Source organism: Condylura cristata, unplaced genomic scaffold, assembly GCF_000260355.1.
Source record: "Condylura cristata isolate star-nosed mole 26May11 unplaced genomic scaffold, ConCri1.0 scaffold00023, whole genome shotgun sequence".
NCBI lineage: Eukaryota > Metazoa > Chordata > Mammalia > Eulipotyphla > Talpidae > Condylura > Condylura cristata.
In genome coordinates this window covers 17,230,803-17,255,381 of record NW_004567124.1, presented here as the reverse complement: position 1 = coordinate 17,255,381, position 24,579 = coordinate 17,230,803, and the positions used below count along the sequence as shown (strand labels likewise).

Below are 24,579 nucleotides of genomic sequence, written 5' to 3'. Positions count from 1 at the left end.
GAGGGGATGGGTAACTTCAGGTGTTTGATTTAGAAGTTACATTCTTTGTGTTTCATATTGTATATTCACTGTATTAAAGTCACTTTTCATTAAAGCTTTATATGTTTTGTCTTGTTGCGGCGGATGGCAGAACCCACTTAGAGCAGGCAGGTTTTGGGGCCTCAGGGGTGCCTCTCTCTGAATTGAGGTGCCCTATAACAATATGACAATAGCTAGCCAAGAAAAGGAAGCTAAGATAGTCTGCTTTGGACATGGTGTGCGAAAGTGATAAAAGCGAGGCAAAGGAGTTAATTTTCAAGACAAAAAGGGACAGGGACTCAGGAAGGACAGGGAGGTGGATTCTGGAAGTTCTTATGAAAAGGTGGCAGTTCATTCACATCAATAATGGGAACCCAGTGGGGGATTGGAAAGGACAGTCCTGGTTCTTGTCTTGAGGGACAGGTTAACATTGATCATGTTGAATGGGAAAGAGCCTCATTTTGATTTTGGACATTTAAACTTTGAGATGAGAGTTAAATAAAAATAAAAGAGCTCTTAAAGAAGTGAACATAGAAAAAAAAACAGTTGAAGATACGAGGTTAGTGATAAAGGTTGAGAGGAAGAGGAAGCAATACGTAATAAAAATGTGAAGAGTGCTAGAAGGGAGAGGTAGAAAAGCAAGACGCTCAGTGGGTGGTCAGGACTTTTCTCTCAGCGCTCATACAAACTGGGACAGTGACCCTATGTAACCAGGAAAAAAAGTCAGAGCTAAATAGATGGCAAGGTTAACAGTATTTATTACTGGGCGTGTCTGACAGCTACATGAGCATATCTCATGGGTGGTGAGCTATCTCCCTGCCTCAAAGGATATTTCCATTAGCCCATCACACCCTGACAGAGGAGAAAAGTTCCTTTGGGTTTCAAAGACTTTGGACTATATCAGGAAATAAACACCACAATGCATGTTGATTTTAGCTGAAAACTAAGTGAATGATGTTTCCTACCTTTTTCAATTGTCTTGGTTAGAGTCTTGACTTGATCTTGTAGCTTTTTAATCACTCTATCCTTCATGTCTAACTCTTCTTCAAGATCCTACCAAAATCAAAAGACTTAAGGATATTAGTCAAGAGGCTTAATCTACTTTCCAGGAAGTAGCTTTACTGAGCTATAATTTACATACAATGGTTTTGGTACTTTCAGCTACACAATTATCACTATTATCTAATTCAAGAATATTTCATCCAAAAACAAACCTTTTTTTAAATTTATTTACATTTTACATCACTGTTCATTGTTGGGGACCGAGGCTGGCATCTTGCGTCTGTCAGCATCTTGCGCCATAAAAAGGTGAAATGGAGTCCGGATAGGGAAAAACATCCGGGTTGCAAAAGGCATGTGGGAAGAACTCCCTGCCCCCACCTTTTCCTTTTCCTCTTTCTTTTCTCGCCCACTTTAGCCCCTCGTGAGACCAACTGCCACCAAAACATGCTGCATTTCTCCCTTTCTGGCATCCCTCTCCTCTTGTATATAGCTGAGGTAAAAACCCAATAAAGAGTTCTTTCTTTGTTCTGCTACACGCGTGACTGATTCTTTTGTTTGCTGGACCTGGGGCCCCGACTCTCCGGCCTTGCTGGTCAAGGTCCCCCGCAGTTCATTTGTGTACAGTGTTTGCTTTCTCCTCTCAGGTGTCGACCCCATCACATTCCCACCAATCCACCTGTGCATCATCCCCAGTCTCTTGTATTCTCCCTCCCCTTCTTTGATCCCTCTCCATCCCTCCCCTAGAATGTCTCTAATTTTTTAAATTTATAATAATTATTATTTTTTTCCTGATCCCCCTTATTTCAAACCTAACTTTTAGCCCCCCTATTCCCTTCTACCTCTGGCAATCACAAATTTCTTCTCTCTCTGTTGCCTTTACTAGACATTTAGTATAAAGGGAAGCCTACAATGTGTGGTCTTTTGTGCCTGGCTTCTTCCAGTTAGCATCACACTTTCAAATTCTTCCATGTTATGGCACTTACCAGAAGTTCATTCTTTCTGTGACTGAATACTATCCTATTGTATGGCTACACCACACTTACCTCCATCTATTTTTTCCTTAATAAAGTAATTCCCACTGTAGAGAATTTCAAAATATGAATGTATGAATGAGTGAATGCTATCTGTATGCCAGATAGGAGGCAGAAAAACTTCTGAGATGCAGGTCCTAGTCTTGCCTTTCCTAAGTCCTTCTCCACATTGGATTTGACTCCAGGATGCCTGTCATTATTTCCTATAAGGGGCATGGAGACTCCATTTTCTTCCAGAATTCCAAGGGCTTAGACAGAAAGGATCGAGCTTGCTGGCTTCTGCAAAGCCCTTTCCTCAGCCACAGCAGCATGGGCTCTCAGGACTCCGCATAACGGCTTCTCCCCCACGGCCACACTGCTGCTATGCTGCTATGCCTGAGTCTTTGGTTGTGCACATCAGCAACCTTGCCAGCCTCACAAGTGGGGACAGTTTCTTTCCTCTAAATCGACCCAACCTCATAATACATCTAATAATAATTAAAAAAAACCCACCCATCAATCTAGCACTTGAAAGAAACCACTGTTCACATTTTTCTCTTCTTCATTCCTATTGTTTTCTATTATGGCACATACATAGATTTCAGTTAGAATCATATAGCATATAACGTGTTATTTTTATATTTCTTATATTTTCCCTAGTTATATTGCAGATAGTTTCCCATATCCGATCATTTTACTGGCTAAATCAAATGCCCTGATACTTACTGTTAAAAAACATCCACTTTGTTTCCTATTTTTTCTATGATTGATAACAGTATGATGAACTCTGAACACAAATCTTTGTCCATATGTCTGATTAGTCAACTTAGGAAAGATTTTTAGAGGTTGCATTAGCTGAGTCAAAGGAAATTCACTTCATGAAATTTGCTTCCAAATCACCCCTGAGAAAGTTTATACCGATTTATACTCCCAGAAGCCATGAGTGACAGTGCCCCATTTCAAGATGTTCTTACCAGCACCTAAGATCACTATTTGTGAAACAAACATAATATCTAATTTTAGTTCTGAATCTGTTTGATAATGAGGGGATCACTAAACATTTTATTCCTTTTTACATGGAGATTTTCTTTGACTCAGAGGATCACAGAGTATGTTACAGTGTCTCTTCACATCCAGAGCCCCAGAATGTGACCTCCTTGGGTGCAATTGTAATTCAGCTAAGGATCAGTATGAGCTCACACCAGATTAAGTGGTCCTAAATCCAGTAAGCCTGTACTGTGAACAGACAGAAAAGGACACAGAGCAGAGGATGGTCATGTGAAGACAAAGACCAGAGTTATGTTATCATAAACCCGGGAATACCATGGGCACCAGTAACATCAGGCCAAGAAGCATTTCTCCCCTAGACACTTGGAGTGGCCCCTGCCAACACCTGAATTTGAATTTCTGGCTACCACAACTGTGAAAGAACAAATTTCTGTTGCTTTATATCACCAAATTTGAGGTAACCTGTTAATAGTAGCTGTAGGAAATGAAAGCAAGTCTCATTTGGGGGCAAAACTGACCACCTAGTGCACAGAAATTATATATTCTTTTGTTGCATGTTCATTTGTGAAACTGTAGCTACTCATTTGGTCAGGAATACAGTTGTCTCTTGGTATCCATGTGGACTGGTTCCAGGACTCCAAAGGATACCAAAATCTGTGGAAGCTCAACTAGCTTATATAAAATGGTATAGATTCTGCATACAATCTGTGCATATACACTAATCCTTCAAGTCAGCTCTTGATTATTTATAATATATAATAAATAATGTAAATGCTATGTAAATAATTGTTATGCTGTACTGTCTAGGGAACAATAACAAGAAAAACTCTGTACTGACATAACAATCACAGGCCTTATGATGAAGAATGTACTTTCGACCTGTAGTTTAAATTTGGAAATGTGGAAACTGTATACAGAGATTTGATGGGAGTCTGTTGGAATGATAGGACAGTTCCCTAGTGCAGTGCACATGAAAGAGGCCTGGGAACAGAGCCACACACATGGGGCTCTAGAGGAGGTACAGGGTGTGACAGAAATGAACTCTCACAAAGCCCAGAAAATGTAGGGATCGACACACTCCCAGAGCCCCACACTCACAGCCTAGGAATAAGGGTTACAAAAGTGAGCAACATACATGTGATCCACCCTGCACCCACTTCCTCACCACTGGCTCCCACTGAGGACCCAGGGACACACACACAGGCACAGCTGCAGGGGCAGGACAGCCGCTCACATGTGCTCAGCAGGCAGTGGCTCACCTGTTGTGACTGAGGACCTACATCTCTGAGCAAGCTGTACCCCCTTCAAAAAAGATGGCACATGTAGGTTCCCAACTGGGATTTTTTACTTCCTATTAATATTCAATTCCCTGGATTCCTCTTTCACATAAAATTACTCTTCAAAGTTAAATCATGATGCTACAAGATGTGGCTTTACCCTAGCATTTCCTCCTGTGAAAGAGGAAATGGGGAGCCACTGGGCAGCAGGGCCTGTGGGTACGTCTGGTCTGGCCACTGCCTGGTGAGTCTGTTCAGGTTGCTGTACTGGAAGCTGTCTGGCCAGCGAGGAGCCTGACAGCATTTGGCTGCAGGGAAAGCGTCACATCCACTACTTCACAATCTGTGAGTTTCACACACTGGAAACATTCAGAACTTCTGGGGCCTGACGCAGAGTTGCTAACTTTCATTTTAACAAAGGCACTTACAACTTCATGAAGACTTAAATATTTTTTCAAATTTTATCCTATCCTATGATGCTCATTACATAAGACATTTTGATTCTAAAAGCTGCAGGAAGGGCCTGTCGCCAGGAGTCATGGGCATTCAATAGATAAGTTCTGTCCAGGGAAGTTCACACATCAGCCTCCCCCGCTCTGAACTCTAGACAGGCGTTGTGGTCTCTGACAGATGCTGCCCTGGAACTGTGCTCATGACGAGGGTCCTGTACTCCATCATCTCTCTCCCCACCAGCCTCCCTTTATCAGGTAAGCTCCTGCTGCCTGTGTAAGTTGTGAGTCTCCCCACAGTGGGGAGACTTCCTGTTGTTTGAGACTGCTCTGACAGAGATGCCTGTTGGCCTACTATTCATGGATGACTGGCAGGGAGAGGTGAGCCCCCTTTGCTGTGGCAGCCACACCCAGGCCGCCATTTCTGAACCAGTTAGAGAGCTCACCCTGTTTTCCATCGTGAGACGAGATGCTTCCTGCAGGAAAGTACTCTTGACTTCACTTTCAGCTTCAAATTGTTTCTTTAGGTGCTCACTGGCCTCTTGCATTTCTTGAATCTTGTCAATCAGCTTCTCTTTCTCTTTGGAGTGTACTTCATTTTGGGCTTCTATGGTTCTGAGAAATGAATAGAGGAAATTTTGATATTGGTTTGCTATCAAGGAGGATTACTCACTATAATAACAAACACTGGTATTTCCAAAGATGTAAAAATATCTTGCTTAATGTATGTATAAAGTGACTATATCTGAAAGGGGGTCTTTGAAGTCGGGATTGGTGAGAGAATAAAATTGCCCAGTCTCCTTAATCTGATAAGAGATTCTCTACCCACCTACCTACACCCTACATCCCTCCCTGGGGATACCACACCCACTCAAGTCCTTATGACCAAAATCCAATGAGTACTGCTTCATAAGTAGCTTGGGAACCAGACATTCAAAAAAGTCAGGGACCAAATTGAGAGGAAAAGCCCATTAGAAGAGTCACAAAAAGTCTTACTACTTTCCCACCATTTTTGCCTACTGTTCATTTTGTCCTACTGCTAAATTAGCATAACTAAAAATGCTCTCTTGTGACAGTGTCTCTTTAATGCTCTTCGGATTGCGCTCACTTATGGAATATAAAGTAACAAAGCAAAGGAACAGACAAAACTAAACCCAAACAACCCTGAGAAATATGACTAGATCTGAGGTGTGAGGGGAAGGCAGTGGTGACAGGGCTGGGGTGGGTAAGGAACAAAGAGGAGAGGCCCACAGACTATGGTGAAGAGTTGTGCTTCAATGGTAGGCATGGCGTGGTAACCTATATCCGAATACCCCTTAGTCATTTATACACTTACAAACAAATGTTACCTAAAAAAAAAAAAAAAAAAAGAGGGCCTCCTTGGTGGCACTGGGCTTGAAGTCTCATCAAAAAAAAAAAAAAAAAAAAGAGGGCCTCCTTGGTGGCACTGGGCTTGAAGTCTCATCAGCCACTGAGGCATGAGTTCCATCCCTGGCCAAGGAGCTGATCCACATGGTGCAGCAGACCCTCTCCTATCTCACCTGCTGCTCCCTTTAGCTCGTATTTCTTCAGCCTGCCTGTTCTGCTTCTCAGTCTGTCTCTGGTTCTCTCATGAATCCTCGCATCCCCCATACATCTGGCCTACACCCCAGTTCTTACATGCATAAATAGAATAAATCTTTAAAAAAAAAAAAAAGGAAACAAACAAAATAAAAAAACAATCTAAGAAGTTGGCTACAAAACAAAACAGTACATTTGCCTCACTGGACTCCACTAAGCCACCCATTGCAGGTAGGGTGGAAATTTGGGGTGGGAGGGGCACAGCTTCAAAGAAGTTTCTCTTTTAATAAGCATAGTGAGATCCTATAAGACCTGGGAGAGCAAATCTATTCCTTTTCAAGCAATCTTTACCAGTTTTGGGGGCGGTTAATCCATGTGCATGGTACCTTACCCTGAGGGCATAAAGCACATTCAGGGGAAACATTTGCCTGCCCTCCCTGTGCTCACCATCCAGTCACCCTACCTGGAGGCAAATGTTTTGCTTTTTGAATATTTCCCAGGGGGGAGCGTGTGTGTGTGTGTGCACATGCACACACATGTATTTCTTTCTTCCCATTTGAAAGGTAATGTATCATGCACCTGAGTTAGTCATGCACCTGAGTTAGCAGTCTGTATCTGTTGCTCAACCACTATCCCAGTATCTCTTACTGTTTCTGAAAGGATTACATGAACATGAACTTGAGTTACATACACACATGTTAACACTTACCTTCTCTGTGCTCCCTCTTCTTCTTGATTGCGATGAAGCTGAGCAGACAATTCTTCCAGTTTTCCTATATATTGAAAAGGCTGTTAGTACTTTGGGGACATGCCAATGCATTCTGATTTGAGTTTAGCTGTATTTTAAGTTATTAGTGGCCCCAAGTTCTATCCAGATAGAGATTGTTGGGCCTAAACAATGTCTAAAAAATTTTAAGTATTTTAAAATTGTGATATTTCACGTAAAAATCTGGATGTCTTTTCTTTAAAAATAAGATTATCGAGCAACACTGGGACCCTAGCACTCCATTATGGCAACAAGCAATCGCGCTTGGAGACAACTGCCTTCTTAAAATCCCATGTGTCTTATTTACATTGTGCCCAGCCCCCTTCCACATATGTCACCTGGCTAGCCTCAAGGAGCATCAGTGTTTGAGGTCCTTGCCTGCACATGACAACATTTTATGTCATTTCCTGGATACCAGAGACTTTTTAAAAATAATGCCCATGTTCCTAGACAGTTCAATTACCTTTCATGATTTCAGTCTGTTCAGCCAGCCGGATTTCCAGCTCTTGCTTCTGTCGCTCCAGTTCTGAAATTTGCTGTTTAAAGTCTGGGATCATCTGTAGAGAAGAAATTTTTGAATATGAAAGACTTTGCATCTATGAACTTTAAAATCTCAGAGCTACTCAGAAACAAATAAACCATGTATGTGTTTAAACCCATGAAACATGGGCTAGCCTGGGTGGGCAGTAAAGCCAGACACGGCAGGTGACTGATGGACACTGTGTGCTTTTACTGCAATGGCTTGACAGTCACAAGAAATGCCAGCGTGCTCAGAGGGAGCTGCTCCCTCACAGCTTTACATCATCGAGGACTCCTTGGAGGGGAAATATGCAGTCTGAAGGATGCTTGAGAGTGCTATGGTGAGTGAAGGGAAAGCTGGCAGCAGGAATGGCCACCAACTTCTTTGGTCGGGGTACTTTATCTCCTCACCAATAGGAATATCATCTCAGAGGGGTCCCCTGTGTCCTTTGAGGTCCAGAATGTGCACTGCTCTATTAGTGGAAGTCTGGAATCTTCTTTTCCTGTCTCTGTTCATTTCTTTAAATGCTCATCACCTCCACCTTCAGTCAGGTAAAAGCAGTTTTTCTATAGTTCAAGTTTATATGAACACCCCTGTCTCTGAAGTTGAAGCAAAGAATATTTGTTTGATTGTGCCATTAGAGCTCATCACAATCTCCTCATGGAGTGTTACCCTAGGAATAAAGAAGGATGTGAAGATTCTTACTGTTCCATGTGTCCTCTGTGCCAGGGTCATATCTCCTTAGCTGTGAAGCTGCCCTGACACTTCCTAAAATTCCCAGTTAGGCAGAGGAGGAGACAGTAATGAAGCTAAGAAGGGTCAGTCACTGAGGCAGGATGAGAAACCTAGCAGAACATAGTGTTGTGGAAACAACAGAATGATAAGGAAGGGGGGGATATGAGGTTCAGAAAAGGATGTGAGTGAGGAGGTTCCTGTAGAGTTTCTTCATGCCAGTAGGCTTGGGTTAGAAGAAAGGATGAGACGGGTACAGTGGGAAAGGACGTACTGGAAAAGGTGAGTGGAGGACCTAAGTAGAGGGACTGACCCATAAACACACCCTTAGCACAGGGTCTTGGTTTGCTGTGCTCATGACCGTGAGTCAGACGTGTGCAGTCACTCTGAGACCTGACAGCCAAAACCACGCTCAACGAACACAAGTCTGCTAAGCACATGGAGTAGCAGGCTAGGGAACTTAGAGTAGTCAATGACAGAAGCTTCCAGCTAGTTAGGAAGCATTAATCATTCAACCATACTTGAATGATTTTTGTCACTTCCCAAGGGACGGGGACTAGACTGAAAATTCAGAGACTTAAACATACACGCATATATCTCAGAATTTGGGCCCATCAATGATAAACACACATACACTCATATCAAAGTGTTAGCCAGCCTGGTTTATGGGTTATAGTTTTGTCTTCTGTCTTTGTCAAATGTTTTGCTTCTAGAAAAAGCAATAACCCATCATAGAATAATGACCATGACTGGCCCAAGTTTAAGACCTTACCAAGTTTTCTGATGTTAGCCTGGTAACTTCATGATGGATACTTTCATTCTCTTCTCGAAATAATTTCTGCAGGTGGTTGATTTCTTGACTTAGATGCACCACTTTGAAGGTCAAAGCTTCAATCTCCTTTTCATAGCAATCCTTCTGAGACTGGAAGTGGCTCTCTAAAACACTGATAAAGGAGAGGCCAGACAAGCACAGGGTCTTGGTTTGCTGTGCTCATGACCGTGAGTGAGTCGTGTGCAGTCACTCTGAGACCCCACAGCCAAAGCCATACTCAACGAACACAAGTCTGCTAAGCACACAGAATTGCAAGGCTAGGGAACTTAGAGTAGTCAATGGCAGAAGCTTCCAGCTAGTTAGGAAGCATTAACATGTAGCTAATGACAAGAAAGTTTATTTTGGATGTTACTCAACTTAGGTTTTTAACCCAACAGTTTAGAACTATGCTCTGTATAAATACAACCATAGCAAGGTTACAAGTCATTTGCAACTGTCAAAACCAGAGAATGCAGGATCTGAGAGTGAACCTTAACACAGACTCTGGACTCTGGGTGATAATGATGTGCCAGTGTGGGCTCCCAAATTGTAAACAGACAGAGCACTCGACAGCATGGCTATATGTGAGGGTAGGAGGTACTTGAGAAATCACCACATTTTTTGCTCAGTTTTGCTGTGAACCAGAAACTGCTCTAAAAGTATTTGTTAATATAAAAAAGAAATCCTGCAAAATCCTTAAATATAAACACATCCATACATCTATAGCAATGTTGGCTTACTTACCTGATAAAGTCCATTTTTGCTGTACAGATTATGGGTTTCATTGTGTGGCAATTTACCCCAGGAAAAGACTGTCCTTCATTACTAAACTAATTACCAAAAAAATATTTCCAGGGATTACTAGAACATTCTACTGGAAGAATTCTAACTTGTGTGTCAAATCTATATAAGATAAAACTCATGACTTCCAATAATCTATTATCTCCGAAAAAATAAAATAGCCCTGGGGAAAATTTCTAACCGTGTTGCTTTCTTCAGTCCTTCATAAGCAAACCAAAGTTCTCCATCCTCATTTAAATGCTCTAAATCTTCCACAGAAAGCCTGGAAAATAAAGAAGGTAAGAAGATTTACCATTTCTGTCATGTGCTTTATGTTTTAAAGGTTTGGTCATATAAAAGTGATTACCTGCTTCTTACATCTTCAATGTCATAGCTTTTAAGAAGTTGGTTGGTCATCTCTGACATTTTTTCTGAGAGGAAAAGGAAGAGCTGGTATAAATTTATTTTTACATCACTTCTCTTCTCCCATACCCTTTCTTGGATCCACTTTTCTAGTTCATCACAGTCTTCAGCTAACCATCCAGAAGGTAACTAACTTAACCTGCTATCCAACCAGGTTATCCAATTAAATAACTCACTAGCTATGCAGCCAATCTGCCATTCATCCTGTCATTTGTCCAGCTAACCAGATACCCCACCAGCCTCATAACAGTCTAAGGACACATTTCCTTCATAGTGACATCTGTGAAACATTCCGTCTGCACCCAAGGACTCAGTGACAGCTTTTTGTTACCTCTCATTTCCCGCTTTTGTGACTGCACATGTTTTTCCACCTCTATCTTCTGTGCCTGCAGTAGCTCTATTTCCTTTTCAAACTCTGAGATTGTCTGAATGAAGGCAATGATCAAAGAAGGTGAAGAAAAAATAGCTGTTAGGATTTACATCAAAGGGAATATTCTGACAGTATCTCAAATCTGTGTCCTCACAGCTCCTCAGTTAAATTTTTGTTAAATCTCACTTCCCATACTGTTTCCCCTCAAATCATGTTTAAGTGCTCAAAATACTGTTATTTGTTCACAGATCTTGCTTATACCAACAGAATCAACTTCTTTATTATCTAAAGGGAAAAACTTGGGGTTGGGTGGGAGCTAAGTAAAGGAGCAAGGGATAAATTTTCTTTCACCGTATGATTAAAGTCCTGTATGTAAGAATATGGGCAACACTATCACCTTTATAATTGTAGGATAGGGCACCAGCAAGGTTCAGATGCCATACAGTGGTAGAACCAAAGTGAGCCCAGAATGTCCAGAAGTTGGGTGCGGGGGCCTGGCCAGGATCCTCGGAGGGCAGCTCGTTTGTGAGCAGTAAAGACTGTAGGCTTGTGTAGCTATGGGAGCTATGCTGAAGTCCCAGTTACCCATGTTCATGGGTTATATTCCTGTTTCTATGCAGGTTAAGAAGACAGATCAAATTAACATTCACTAATCACTTTGCATACATGTCTCATTCCTGATAACAGGCCTAAAGGTGGGCAGAGTGATATATAGAACTAAAGCATGGAGAGGGTAAATGGCACATTTGTGTCAGCTGGCAGGCTGACGGGGAACCCAGGAATGTCTAGCCCTCAAGCCCCTGACCTTTGTAATGTTTCAGTAAATGTTCCAAGCCACATGTTTATGTACTTATAGACTGAATATAACATGTGTAACTTGATGATGATGTTTAGTTTCTTTCAAATCAGAGGAATCTGGGTATAATGCTAGGTTGTACATGCACTGTGTATGTAACAAGGGGTGTGGACCCAGGCTCAGCACCCAAAGAGGCAGTGAGTGACAAGTTGTGGCCCACTGCTCCAAGTGCCCCCACCTGATTTCCCAAGACACACACTTAGGGAGGTGGCACGACTCCCAGATTGACATCAGGGGTATGTGAGAGCTAGAAATGTAGCAGTTACAGGAATACATGTTCCTTCTTAACTCCTCAGTTCAGCTCATACTTTTAAATGATAGGAATCTAGGGTCCAGAGAACAAGGACAGTTCTGCTATGAAATTCAGATGTAACCCAGGTGGACGGTAATAGGTATTTGCAGAATCTGAACAAACATTCCACTAACACATATTTTCACATATTTAATGGAAGCTTAAAAACATTCTAACCTTATATTAAAATGCTTTGCATTAAAGAACTTAGGGCCTTGACTGTTTAAATATGGAACTTTTTTTCCCTAAGATTTGTTTTTATACATTACAGAACTGGGGTACAGGCCAGAGGTGCAGGGATGGTGAGAGGATTCACCAGAGACAGAGTGGGGAGCAGAATAGGCCGACTGATAAAGTACACTGCTGAGGGGAGCAGTGGGTGGAGAGGTCTGCTGCGCCATATGGGTCACCTCTGGGCGGGCGGGAATCGAACTCATGCTGAAGCAGCTTTAGCTTCTTCGTGCTATTCTTTAACCCGCTGCGCCACCAGGGAAGGCCCAAGTATGGAACATTTTTTGGGTAGATTTTCAGGTCACAATCTAAAGCAGAAGATTAAGACAACAGGGTCATGTAATTTCAGTGCAGGTTATTTATAGATGTGACAACAGATGATTTATAAAAGGTATTACATCAATTTATAATTTAATTTGGAAGTATTCTTTAGGTCAACATATTTGATTAGCTATATAGTTTCAAAAAGCTAGAAAGCTGACTTTCAAAACATGAAAAACAAAGTGTAAAAAATCAGGGATTTCCCTGATAGCCTAGAGTTTAAGTCTCAGCAATATCACTGCCCTGAGTTTCATCTCTGGGCAGGGAGCTGATCCACAAGGTGCAGCAGACCTCTCCTGTATCTCCCGCTGCTCCCCTCAGCAGTGTATTTCAGTAGATCTGCTTATTCCGCTCCCCACTCTGTTTCTGGTGAATCCTCTCACCTCCTGCACCTCTGGCTTACATCCCACTCAGTTCTTCTATGCAGATATAAATAAAATCTTTTTTTAAAATGTAAAAAAATCAAAGGCAGCTAGGGGGGGCCTATATTTGGAAGAACTGAAGGAATCGGGATCTTTTCACTTTGACCTTTACAAAGATGCTTTTAGCAGCTTGATCCTTGGAGATGTCAAAATGCTCCCACTGTGCAGGTGAAACGACTCAGCTAAAGCATTATGGAAGTGAGACGCAGCATCTACCTTTGCCTGCTTGCTCAGTCGGGCCACATCTCCCTTAAGGTTGTCAGAGGTGATGCACTCTTCCTCCAGCTGCTGCTGCAGCTGCATCTTCTCATCCTTGAGAGTTTCAATTTCTTCTTTTAATGACCTGATCTGTGTCTCATAGGCTTGTGATTTCAGTTCAAAACTTTTTTCAAGAAATCTAGTCAGCAAGAGAAGAAAATAATTCATGATTGCCTCTAAAGTCTCTACCCTGAATTGCAACAATACATCACTTTGAAAATAATGAGAGGAGACTAGAAAGCAGGAGACAGGTTAATGGGGATCTACTGTGACAGTTCTGATAGGTGCGGCCTTATTTTTAGCTATTTCCTGTCCCTTTAAGTTAAGGAAGCTTTTTATACCTTCTGATCTGAGAAGTATAATTCGGTAATGATCATACATAGAAAATACAGGACAGGGAGTTTGAAGTTTAAAGACTCAGAGGTAGTTGTGGAACTGTAAATCCTGAAGTCACCCCATTCCACAAAGTCCCTTGGAGAAACCACCTAGGCACATTCTGCTGAGCCCTGGCTCTTCCCCAACTACAAGTCCTTGTAGCTGTTTTGATCCTGAACAAGTTAATATATGTGGAGGGGTCTAGCTACAAATATTCTAGAATTAACTGTAGCAAATACAGGTATCCAACATTCCTGGGAAAACTCTTTGTGAAATGGTTGCTCAATTAAAAATTAGATGACTGACCAAGAAAAGATCTGCAGAGAGATACATGACCAAGACCAGCCCATCACAGCCCACTGCAGCCCAGCCAGAACTGAAGCAGAGGGCTCTATGAGCTTATTAAATCATCATTTCACGTGAGCTGTCAATTCTGTTCATTTTATGACTGCTTTTATAACTCAAAGGGAAAACTCCTTTGTGAGAGCCATATTCCTAACAGATTTTGGTTTCATTTCCTTTTATGGATATTAGTAAGCTCTTAAACTGTTTTCAGAAAATGTCACTGTTTCAATGAGACCAATAAAACAAACTGCAACCAGAATTCTGATGTAAAGAGAATCTTAGGCTTGCAGCCTTAAGTGGTTTTGAGTGCATCCACAGATGACAGGCAGCTCCACAGTTATGACAGGAGCCAAGATTTCCTTCCCCAGTCAGCACAGCAGGGCCCAAGAGAGCTACAGGTGGATGCTGACAAGGACTGCAAAGAGTTTAAAGCAGTGATGCAGATCAAGACCACAATGAGATACCACTGCACACCCATATGAAAATAGCTAATACTGAAAAGATCAGAAACAAGTGCTGGCAAGGATGTGGTGCCTTCTACTACTGGTGGGAATAAAAACTTCTCCAGCCTTACAGAAAGCAGTGTGGAGCTATCTCAAGTCATTAAAAAAATGAATCTGCCATATGACCTGTGATTCCACTCCAGGGCATCTACCCCCAAAATGGAAAGCCACTAATTTGAAAGGAAACTTGCACTCCCATATTTAACTACAGTGCAATTTCCAATAGTAAGATTATGGAAACAACCTAAATGCCTCAAAACAGATGAACAGATCCAGAAGATATGGGGTATATATATACATATACCCATCCACAGTGGAATACTACTCAGCAATCAAAAGGAATAAACTCATGCCATTTATAACAACATGGATGGAACTGGAAGGGACAATGCTGAATGAAATAAGTCAAAAGAAAAAAGACAAATATAGGATGGTGTCATTGACATGAGGACTACAGAGAAATCAATCTAAGAGTGAGATAAAGGCAAGCTTAAAAACTATCCCTTGAAAGCTGACTATAGAACTGAAACATCCGGAGGCTATAGTAGGTGGTGTAGGGGTTTCAACAAAGAATGAAGAAAGTATAGTGGACTACAGTGGAGAACAATGGGTGGTTTTGTGTTGGGTACACTACAGTGGTAGTATCTGAAGGGGTATCCTAATATTACCTCAAAAATAAATAAATAATAAAATAAAAAGTAATCCTTAACACAAAATTAAAATAAATCCAAACTTGTATACATTCAAAATCAAAGAGCCTGAAGCAATCTGGTATCAGGATCTCCATTCCTTGCTTCAAGTGTCCCCATACTTAGTGAAATGTCAAGAGCTGAGCTCACCTCATTCATTGAATTAATTGAAACATAGATATTTCAAGGTAAAGAAAATATCCCTAATTTAAACTTGATGGAAATCCATGAATACACCATATATTTGTTAATTCTTGAAGCTGCAATGACACTTCCTCTGTTCCTTCCCTAACTTTGTAGCATCCAGACCCAGGTTCTGTTTACTACATGGAAAATTTGCAATTTCCTGCACTTCAGGCATCCCTTAACCTGCAAACTCCCAAAGGAGACATACCAATAATTTTCTATCTTGCCATGTAGCACTACCTTGAGATTGAAAATCTTGAGCTGACTACTCAAGAGGAGCAGCCTGGAGCCTTTGGAAATGAACAAAGGGTTTGATAGAGATAGGAAACAAGGTTGGGGTAGGGGTAGGGGGACCTGCCTTGATTTTTGTGAAATGGGGGACATCCCTTGTCTGGGATGAGTCAGGGAGAGGCTTACTTCCTAGGAAATAATATTAATTATTGGTCTTGATGGAAGTTGGGAGGGGTGGCAATCTCTGAACTCCCCACTGTCTTAGCAAAAAGGTGAAGCGAAAAATTGTCCCCACAATTCCAGCACCTCTGTGGTATCCGAATACCACCGAGGTGCTGGAATTGTGGGGACACAATGAGATTCAGCTCACAAGTCTGTTACTTCCTAAAATGTTCAGCTGAGAAATATAAAAGAGCAGAGAGAGCAGGAAACAGTAGCTTTAAGGCAAATTTGACTTCATACATTCTCTGCCGTTCTTCCTTTTGCACATCTTCAAAGAGCTGCTTGGTAAGGTTGTCCATTTTTTCTGTGAAAAGAGAATGCTCTTTGAGGTATGTCTACAAACCAATGTTTGTTTCATGTGATGTTCAAGAAAAATCATGATATTTACGACTAGTGGGACTTGGGATGACAGTGTACCTATCATTTCTTTATAAATTAGAAATATAAGTAAGGGGGGTTTCAAAATAGTAATTCTCACAAATTTATCATGTTGGGAAATATCGTTTCTTTTGCAGTAGTTTTATTGGTCTGAGTGAGATTTGGATATATTGACTTTGAAACAAGAAATATTGTTAATAAAAGTAAACAGAAAAACCGTTGGGAGTAAAGGTACCGATTTGTGATAGGGTTTCTCAATCTCAGACCTACTGGTGCTTCAGACTAGATAATTCTTTGCATAGAGCAGCCAACCTTGGACATGGAATGTTTAACAGCACCCACTAGAAGTCAGTTGTGCTCTGCACAGCTATGACAACCAAAACTGCCTCCAGATATTGCCAAAGGGAAACATATGCTCTTGGTCAAACACTCCTTATTTATGGTAACCAGCAAAATAACAGTGTCCACTTTGGGGGGGAAAAGTCACCACTGCATTAAAAAAAAAAAAAAAAGAGTTCCTCTCCTGCACTGCTGGTGGGAATGCAAACTAGTACAACCACTATGGAAAACTGTTTGGAGGTTCCTCAAACTGCTAAACATGGAGCTTCCCTATGACCCAGCAATCCCACTCCTAGGTCCCAAAAGACACAAAAACACTGATTCAAAAAGATACCTGTACCCCCATGTTTATTGCTGCTTTATTTACAATTGGAAAAACATGGAAGCAGCCCAAATGCCCAAAAGTAGATGACTGGATAAAAAAGATGTGGTACATATATACAATGGAATATTACTCAGCAACCAAAAAAGAGAAACACATGTCTTTTGCAGCAACTTGGATGGAACTGGAAAAGATCAGTGGCTTAGTGAGATAAGCCAGAAAGAGAAAGAAAAATACCGGATGGTTTCACTCATAGCAGGAGTATAATGGACCAGGTGGAAAATAACAAAAATAATGAACAACCATATACCAGAGACATTTTGTGGGGGTGGAGTGGGGAATGGGATCAAAAACGGGGTGGGGGGAGGGAAATGCACGGGGTTATGGTGATGACACATGGGTGACTTGGTGATGGGAAACCCGCGGGGATTACAATTGAGATGGAAAAAAATATATACAAAATGATGTAAAAATAAACTTTTGTAATTAAAAAAATAATAATGATAAAAAAAAAGGGGGCCGCCACACCTAGGAAACAACCTCTGGGGCGTAGGACATTCTGTGGTCATGACAGTTCACGTCCCCAACAAGGCTAGGGAGCCCTTAGAAATGCAGGGGAGGGACGGACACCTGCTCTTTGAATTCAACCTCATTCTGGAGCCCTGTCCCCCAGGGAAGGCCAGGATGAGGTGACATAGCAGTCTTCCAAGTCCATAGTTGCAAAAGCCAACCATTTAATAGTTTGCCTAATGCTAGATCAAATTTCCCTGAATCAAACAACTACTTTGGAATGGCATGAGTCATGCAGGAAATATGAGGGGAAATGCTTAAGCTTTAATTTAGACATCAGATCTAATTTCGTGTTTCTAGCCACTCACATACCTGACTTCTGTGGTGGTGCTTACCAGCTTGGGCTCTTTGGACATAGGCTAAGGGGGGCTCAAATATGACTTTTTTCTCAAAAGCAATCAGATTGTGTCCAAATTGGAATTTCAAAAAGGGGAAACAGGGTAAATGAAGGCTGGTGCGTTTCACAAAACACTGTGAGACCAAAGGATCCGCAGTTCACAAACACTGGGTTTGAAAGTTGTCAGGCACATTTTGGGAGGTGTAAAATCCAGCCAAGTGTATTAATGCAATCAAATATATCATTTCCAAATACACTTTTGGGAAATCAAAATTTCTTGTGGAAAATATCACTTAAAGTAGTTAGAAAAAAACAACAAACACCTGAGGAGTTGCTATAATAAAAAGGGGGATGTGGCCCTTCGTAAGCCAGGTGTAAGGCTTACTCAGAGACCTGAGGCTTCCTTCTGTCCATCACTGATGGACCTTGGGCTCCAAGGTCCACATCACCAGGCTGAGACTCCTCAGGACCTGGAACAGGTCATGCACCCTTAGTGCCCTCTGGATGGTCTTCCCTGTACCACGGGACAGACGTGGGATGCTTACTTCCTCCCAATGACATTTGCTTCTCCAAACCCTGACCTGAACCCCAGGGTACTATGTCCCTACAGAGCCTGGGGTATCCACCATGCATTGGGCCTGAAGTGTGTGCTGGATACCCAGGCCTGAACCTTCTGGTCCTGTGGCCTCAACATTGACGCTTAAGGAAGAGATCTTGGACAAAGGAGCGTCCAGATTTAAACTATCAGGTCAAGGACCACTGGGCTTACGTGCCTGTTGCCTTTGTGGGAATTTAGTAAATGCCTGAATTTGGTTTTGATTTGGAATGCTACATATAGATAAAGCTGGGCTAAGGGTCATGGTCCACAGCCCAAAGGAAAATGTTAGAAGTTATTTTGAGGATCAGAATCAAACACACTAGGGATTCTGTGACCCCAGATCTAAGAGGGCTCTTCTGCAGGGCTACGACAGTGGCTGAGGATGGGGCTGCCACTTAGACCAAGTAACTCAGACAGATCCAAAATCTGACTGCAAATCCTTGGCAAGCAACAAATATCATCCTAACATGACCTTGATTGTGTATCAGGTGCATCACAAAGGTTTTTAAAAAATATAGACATCTTTTTAAGACAATACAGGTGTGCCCCTGCAGATGCCACATAGCCCTCCATCACTGATGAGTAGCTCTAGGCTTATGGCCCAACCATGCCCCAGGAGGGTCTCAGAGGGGACTGCTGTGCTGTCTGACAAAAGATGGAAATAAAACAGAAGACTCTACAGGGTAAAGTTACCACAAATTAGTGATTCATTGTGGAGCAAAAGTAAATGCCAGTGTTCTTGATCCTAAAACTTGAATCTAGCAAATGACTAGTCAGGGGAGCATAAGAATGCAGGTATCAGCGCCGTGGGCTTTACCTTTCAGTTCTTCAGTCTTCTCTTGAAGCTTCAGCTGTACTTGTTCCTTTTCTTTCTCCAGCTCTGAATTATGCTTCTGTAGCTTTGCCAACTTCTAGAAAGGGAAAGAAAAAATCTTTGAAAAGCTCACCTCAAGTTTTGACACCATTGCTTTTGTTGACAGAAAGCTGTGTATTTGTGAACGAGTATTTTGGGGTCTCCTCTCCCATACATGGGTAACAGCCAACACCTGCCCACGCTGCATCTAGCTCACAGACAAGGGTTCCTGTGACTTCTGGCAGATGCTGAGCCCAGAAGCAGCTGAAATCAAGGAGAATGAGCCAAATCCAAGTTCTCAGGCAAGGAAACTCTTCTCTTCTTGAGATTCTCAACACAGGGTATTTAACTATTTAATATGAAGTAGATGCTTTATGCTGGAAGTGGGTTCACAGTTTAGGAGTGTTATGACTTAGAGAGGATGAGTGATCAGACAGAACTCTATTATTTTAGCTTCTCTTGGTGAAGTGATGACTCTTGGTGACTGACTCTTGGTGGGTGACTAGCGAAGTCTAAGCTGCTTAGTGTAATGGGCACCAGGCCATGGGGAAGGCAAAGGGATGGCCCTGGGTTCCAGGCTGGCTCAACCCTGGGTATAGTAGGACTTTGGAAGGTTACGAGAATGGATAGCAATAAAGACTATCCCCTTGCAAAAGGAACCTCTTACACTGCAGGTGGGAATGCAAACTGGTCCAGTCATGATGGAAAGCTGTGTGGAGGTTCCTCGGAACACTAAAAATGGAGCTGTCATATGACTCAGAGATTCCACTCCTAGGAATCTATCCAAAGGACACAAAGACACTTATTCAAAAGGAAACCTATGTTTACTGCTGCACTATTTATAATGACCAAGATAAGCAAATAACTCAAAACAGAGGACTGGAGTATTACTCAGCAATCAAGAAAGAAAAATTCATATTATTTACAGCAACATGGATGGAGTTGGAAGGGATCATTCTAAGTGAAATAAGTCAGATGGAAAAAGAAATATCAGATGATCTCACTTACATAGGGAGTATAGGGAAAAAGCTAACAAAAGGTCAAGATAAAGACAAAACTAGCAAGCTGACCATAGATCTGAAGATACAGCAGGGGAGGGGCAGGAGAAGGGGTCAAAATAGAGCAATGGGACTGTGGTGATGGCTCATATGTGCTTTGGTAGTAGGAGAAGAACAGGGCTACACCTGAGAGGAAAAAAACAAATACTGTCCCCAAATTAAGAATGATGGAAAAAATAAAATTAAAAAATAAAAATGTCTCATAATGACAAATAAATAAAGACCATCGCTAAGAAAGCTGTTCATTTTTGTGCAGGTGAATTTTGATATGGAAAGGTCTAAACTACTTCATTGAACAATTTTATTTTTAAGGCAGCTCTGTTTCTTTTTGCTGTTTCAGTAAGTTCCCCAAAGTCACCCAGTCAATAGTAAAGACAGCATTTGAGCCTTATTTTGATATCGACTGCTCTTTTTACTGCATCACAGAGATGTAAACCTGCCCCACGCTTTGCACTGCTATTCCGGGTAAATTGCTGCCAGTCATACACCAGACGGAGAAGCCATAGGGGACAACGGATATCCTGGAAGAGAGGGAAGCGTCTAGCCAGGGCGCCTTCTGAGGCTTTTCATCATTTCACAAAAGTCGAAAGGGAGAGGGATCCCTATATTGCCATTCTCGAAGCATTAGCCTCCTTATCTTCCTGCAGACTCTGGATTGCTTACCTCTCCTCCAAAAAGTAGGCTCCCTCTGGTGACAGCCAATATCAAAATCTGACTTGCTCTGCAGAACTCTGCTTTGCATGGCATTGTTGCACAGCAACCACAGAAAGACTCACAACACATTTCCACAGTCACAAGACAGTATCTGACCTCTTCTACCGCGGCCTTGTATGTCTTCCCCTTCTCTTCATAATTGTGCCTGTGGGTAGCGGCTCTGTCCAGTTCTGATTCCAGTTTCTGAATCTTCTCTGTGTCACCTGCCCGTAGAGCAGCCAGACTAGTCAGCTTCTCCACCAGTCCGTGGTTCTCTTTGTTCTAGAGAAAAGAAACAGATGCTTAGTGGTTTATCCAAAATAAAGACATTCCATTTCTTTCTAATTGTCTTTTTTTTTTTTAACATTTATTTATTTATGTGTACAGAGGTGCAGGGATGGTGAGGGGCTTCACCAGAGACAGAGTGGGGAGCAGAACAGGCAGATGTACTGAAGTACACTGCTGAGGGGAGCAGCGGGTAGGTCAGGCAAGGTCTGCTGTGCCATATGGGTCACCTCCAGGGCTGAGAATCTCACTGAAGAGGCTGAGGCCAGCTTGCAGTGCATCCTAATGCATTGTGCCATCAGGGAGGGCCTCCTTCTCATTATCTTTAAGAGGGCATCTAAGTTTACACAGGTCATGCTTTTCACTCAATGGTATGCATTAGTGTCTTTACCCCAGTGACACTACTGAAGCAGCTCTGGCCAGGTGAATTGGTGGTGGCTCTGTCAGCATGGGCCGGTCCTGTGCTAGACTCCTGAATAATCCAAATGCTGTGAACTGAACTGCGTACCTGGTTTCTCTTTTCATCTTCTTTTGGTGACACCCTAACCCCTCGTACCTTGGAACATGGTGGTATGGTGGAGATAGGGTCTTCAGAGACATGAATGAAGTAAAATGATTAGTGCTAATCCTGTTATTTTTCTGCACTCTGAGGGGACACTGCATCAAAAACTCAGGACTATCTGCTTATATGTTCACCCATTCCTTACGGACCTCTGTTGCATAGCTGAGGTTACATTTCTAGTTCATTTAGGATTATCTCAGCACTATATGAGACAGGCGTAGGATCCAGACACTGTATATTCCAGAATCTTCTCCCCATGGCTAAGAACATGTGGGTTTATTTTCCTGCCAGCGGGAGTCTTCCCAAATCAAGCAGGTCTGCAGAGACTGTATAGTCCTCTGGGTGAATTAGAAAAACAGCACTACTGTTTTCCTGAGCCTACACAGCGTTGGGGGAGCACAGCTTGCATCTGAATACATCTCTGTACAAATTAAGGAAAGGCAACTGGGCTTGAAGGTAGCACAGTTTTACACCAGGGTATGGGACTGGGCACGAAGCTGGCCTGCTTCTCAGCCCCACCTGCCCTGTTGGGCAGCTGCCCACGTTCCACACGGTCAGTTGCAGTGGCCCTTTACAGCGCGCTGCTGTTCTCTGACCCAGGTCATCCATGGACATTTTTTGAAGCTCCTAACATGGCCGAAGTCTTAAAGCATAGCCCAAAACTGTGCCGATGAAAAACAAATCTATTAGAAAACATAAATGTGAAAATGCATTATCACTACCTACCTGATCTTCCAGTTTTTTCTGCAAATGCTGGACCCTGTAAGTAAGCTGAATGTTGAGCACGAATCGCCGGATGCTCTGGAATCTGCGTCTGGCCAGCCAGGCCCGGGCGTATTTCTGAAGGATCACAGCCTTGTGCTCCTCCAGCATCTTTAAAATAAGATTTTGTGAAATGTAAACTGGATCTCCATTGTTTCATCAACTCTGCCAATGTCGGGAGGTGCAGCTGCCAACCCACAGGGCCGCATTATACCTACACTTGAAATAATAATCAAACCCTGTCTGTAGCAGACAGGAGGGAAGAGTCATGATCACGTCAGAACTCCCCACTCTAGATCGAGGAAGGACTTTGGCAGAGAAGCTGTCTCTCCACTATGGGTGAAAACTAGCAGGAGCCCTGGGAAACACATGCTCCAAAAAGCCTGCAGTCCCAGCGCACCTTCCGATACCTCCTCCTCGCCAGGAATCCTCGTGTGTAGGCCTGGATGGTGATGGTGGCCACCCGGATCAGCTGGTACAAATTGCGAACCAGATATCGCCGACAGTACTTCTGAAGGACGATTGCTGCCCAGGCTTCTTTTAGGGCTGTGGCGGTAATGGCTTTTCTTGGTGGAAAAGAATAATGGAGTAAATCTGCTAGCCACAGGGTGCTGGCCTCCACTGGAGCCCCAAAATGTGCAACACTTCTCTACGAGGGTACACTCATATGTTTTGCAAATGCTCACATTAGACTGTGTAAGAGATTTGGGTCAGTCACCCTTACCTCGCCTTTCCTCCTGATTTGAACATGGGTCCCTTGCAGGGACCACATGGACACTCTCTCTCCTTCTATTCAAGCCAACCAACCCCAGAGGGAGCCTGTGACAACAGCAGCCTGTTGAGGCACTGCACATGTCCACCCCTCTATCATGAATTCTGCTGGGAAGTCACAGGGAGGCTCTAGATGAGGGTTAGGAAAACTGATATGGGAGCAAAATCTGGCTTGCACTTTGCCACCACTAAGGAGTGCCCCACCTATCACATATTGCCCAAGGCTGCATACATGCTACAATAGCAGAGCTGCATAGGGAGGGAGAGGCAGGAGGGAGAGGCAGGAAGGAGCTGACCAAAAGGATTTAACCCTACAGAAAATGCCTGTCTTGGCCCTCCCTGGTGGCACAACGGGTTAAGGTGCAGCACTGTGAGTGAGCCACAGCTGCTTCAGTACAAGTTCAATCCCTGGCCCCAGAGGTGACCACATGGTGCAGCAGACCTCTCCTGTCTTGCCTGCTGCTCTGTTGACCTGTGTGTTCTGCTCCTCACTCTGTCTCTGGTGAATCCCCTCACCTTCAGCACCTCTGGCTGGTACCCCAGTTCTGTATGCATAAATAAATAAATCTGTTTTTTAAAATGCCTGTCAACTTTTGTCTAAAAGGAGGAGGTGGGAAGACAAAGTGATGCCTGAGTTTACAGCCTCAGGGTGCAGACATAAGCCTAAGTGGTGGAGGGTGGGAAGAGGAGATACTAAGTTCATCTGTAAGCAGGATCTTATAGAATTACATTCTGCTTGGGAAGACATATGAGCTAACTCTTGATGGAAAAGGAGGATTTCTGTAGACAGGATGGTTGGAAAAGTCATTTCAGGCTGAGGGGCCAGCAAAGGCAAGGAATGCCTGAAATGTTCAGAAGGAGAGAATCTGTCTGGGATTGCTAGAAGGTCTGCTGCACCATGTGGGTCTCAGAATATTAGTAGTCAATGAGATAGAAAAATAGATTTTTTAAAATGTATTATTCAGAAAGTTTATTATTGAATAGCTTCTACTTAAGGGCCTCTGTGCTAGGTTCTCAGAATGGATGTGGTCCCTGTGCTCATAGAGCCTCCATTCATATGAATGCATCCCAGGTACAGGGGCCTTGAATACTGTGTCAATGACAAAGTACCCTTCTCTAGCAACAGAGGCCACAGAGGCATTAAAGGCAGGTGCAGGGCCTTGTTTTAAGAAGATAGGAGAGAAAGGCAGCAGGAGTAAAAATGTACAATGTTGGGGAGGGGTGAAGGCAGCGATGCTGACTCCCCCTCTAGGGCAGGGCAGTGGCATGGGACCAAGGAACAGACACAGAGGCAAAGGCAGAGGTGGGCCGGGGGTGCAGAATTGTCAGGCCAAGGGCCATTACCACTTGGAAAGGGAGCATCAGGTTGGAAAATAAAAAAACTTGGGGTTTCC

General features: G+C 42.9%; 1 protein-coding gene across 1 annotated transcript in view; it reads right to left on the bottom strand.

Annotated features, from left to right (window-relative positions):
* Positions 1-24,579, bottom strand: part of MYO5C (myosin VC) — an 87,558-nt gene that overhangs the window by 16,708 nt on the left and 46,271 nt on the right. The window contains exons 20-33 of the mRNA XM_004687782.1: positions 22,815-22,980; positions 22,379-22,525; positions 20,923-21,087; positions 19,019-19,112; positions 15,898-15,961; positions 13,065-13,245; positions 10,688-10,781; positions 10,301-10,364; positions 10,136-10,216; positions 9,115-9,286; positions 7,554-7,647; positions 7,034-7,097; positions 5,211-5,379; positions 984-1,071 (exon numbers count right to left, since the gene is read on the bottom strand). Coding sequence (XP_004687839.1) covers positions 984-1,071; positions 5,211-5,379; positions 7,034-7,097; positions 7,554-7,647; positions 9,115-9,286; positions 10,136-10,216; positions 10,301-10,364; positions 10,688-10,781; positions 13,065-13,245; positions 15,898-15,961; positions 19,019-19,112; positions 20,923-21,087; positions 22,379-22,525; positions 22,815-22,980 — 1,643 coding nt within the window. The remainder of the gene's footprint in view (positions 1-983; positions 1,072-5,210; positions 5,380-7,033; positions 7,098-7,553; positions 7,648-9,114; positions 9,287-10,135; positions 10,217-10,300; positions 10,365-10,687; positions 10,782-13,064; positions 13,246-15,897; positions 15,962-19,018; positions 19,113-20,922; positions 21,088-22,378; positions 22,526-22,814; positions 22,981-24,579) is intronic.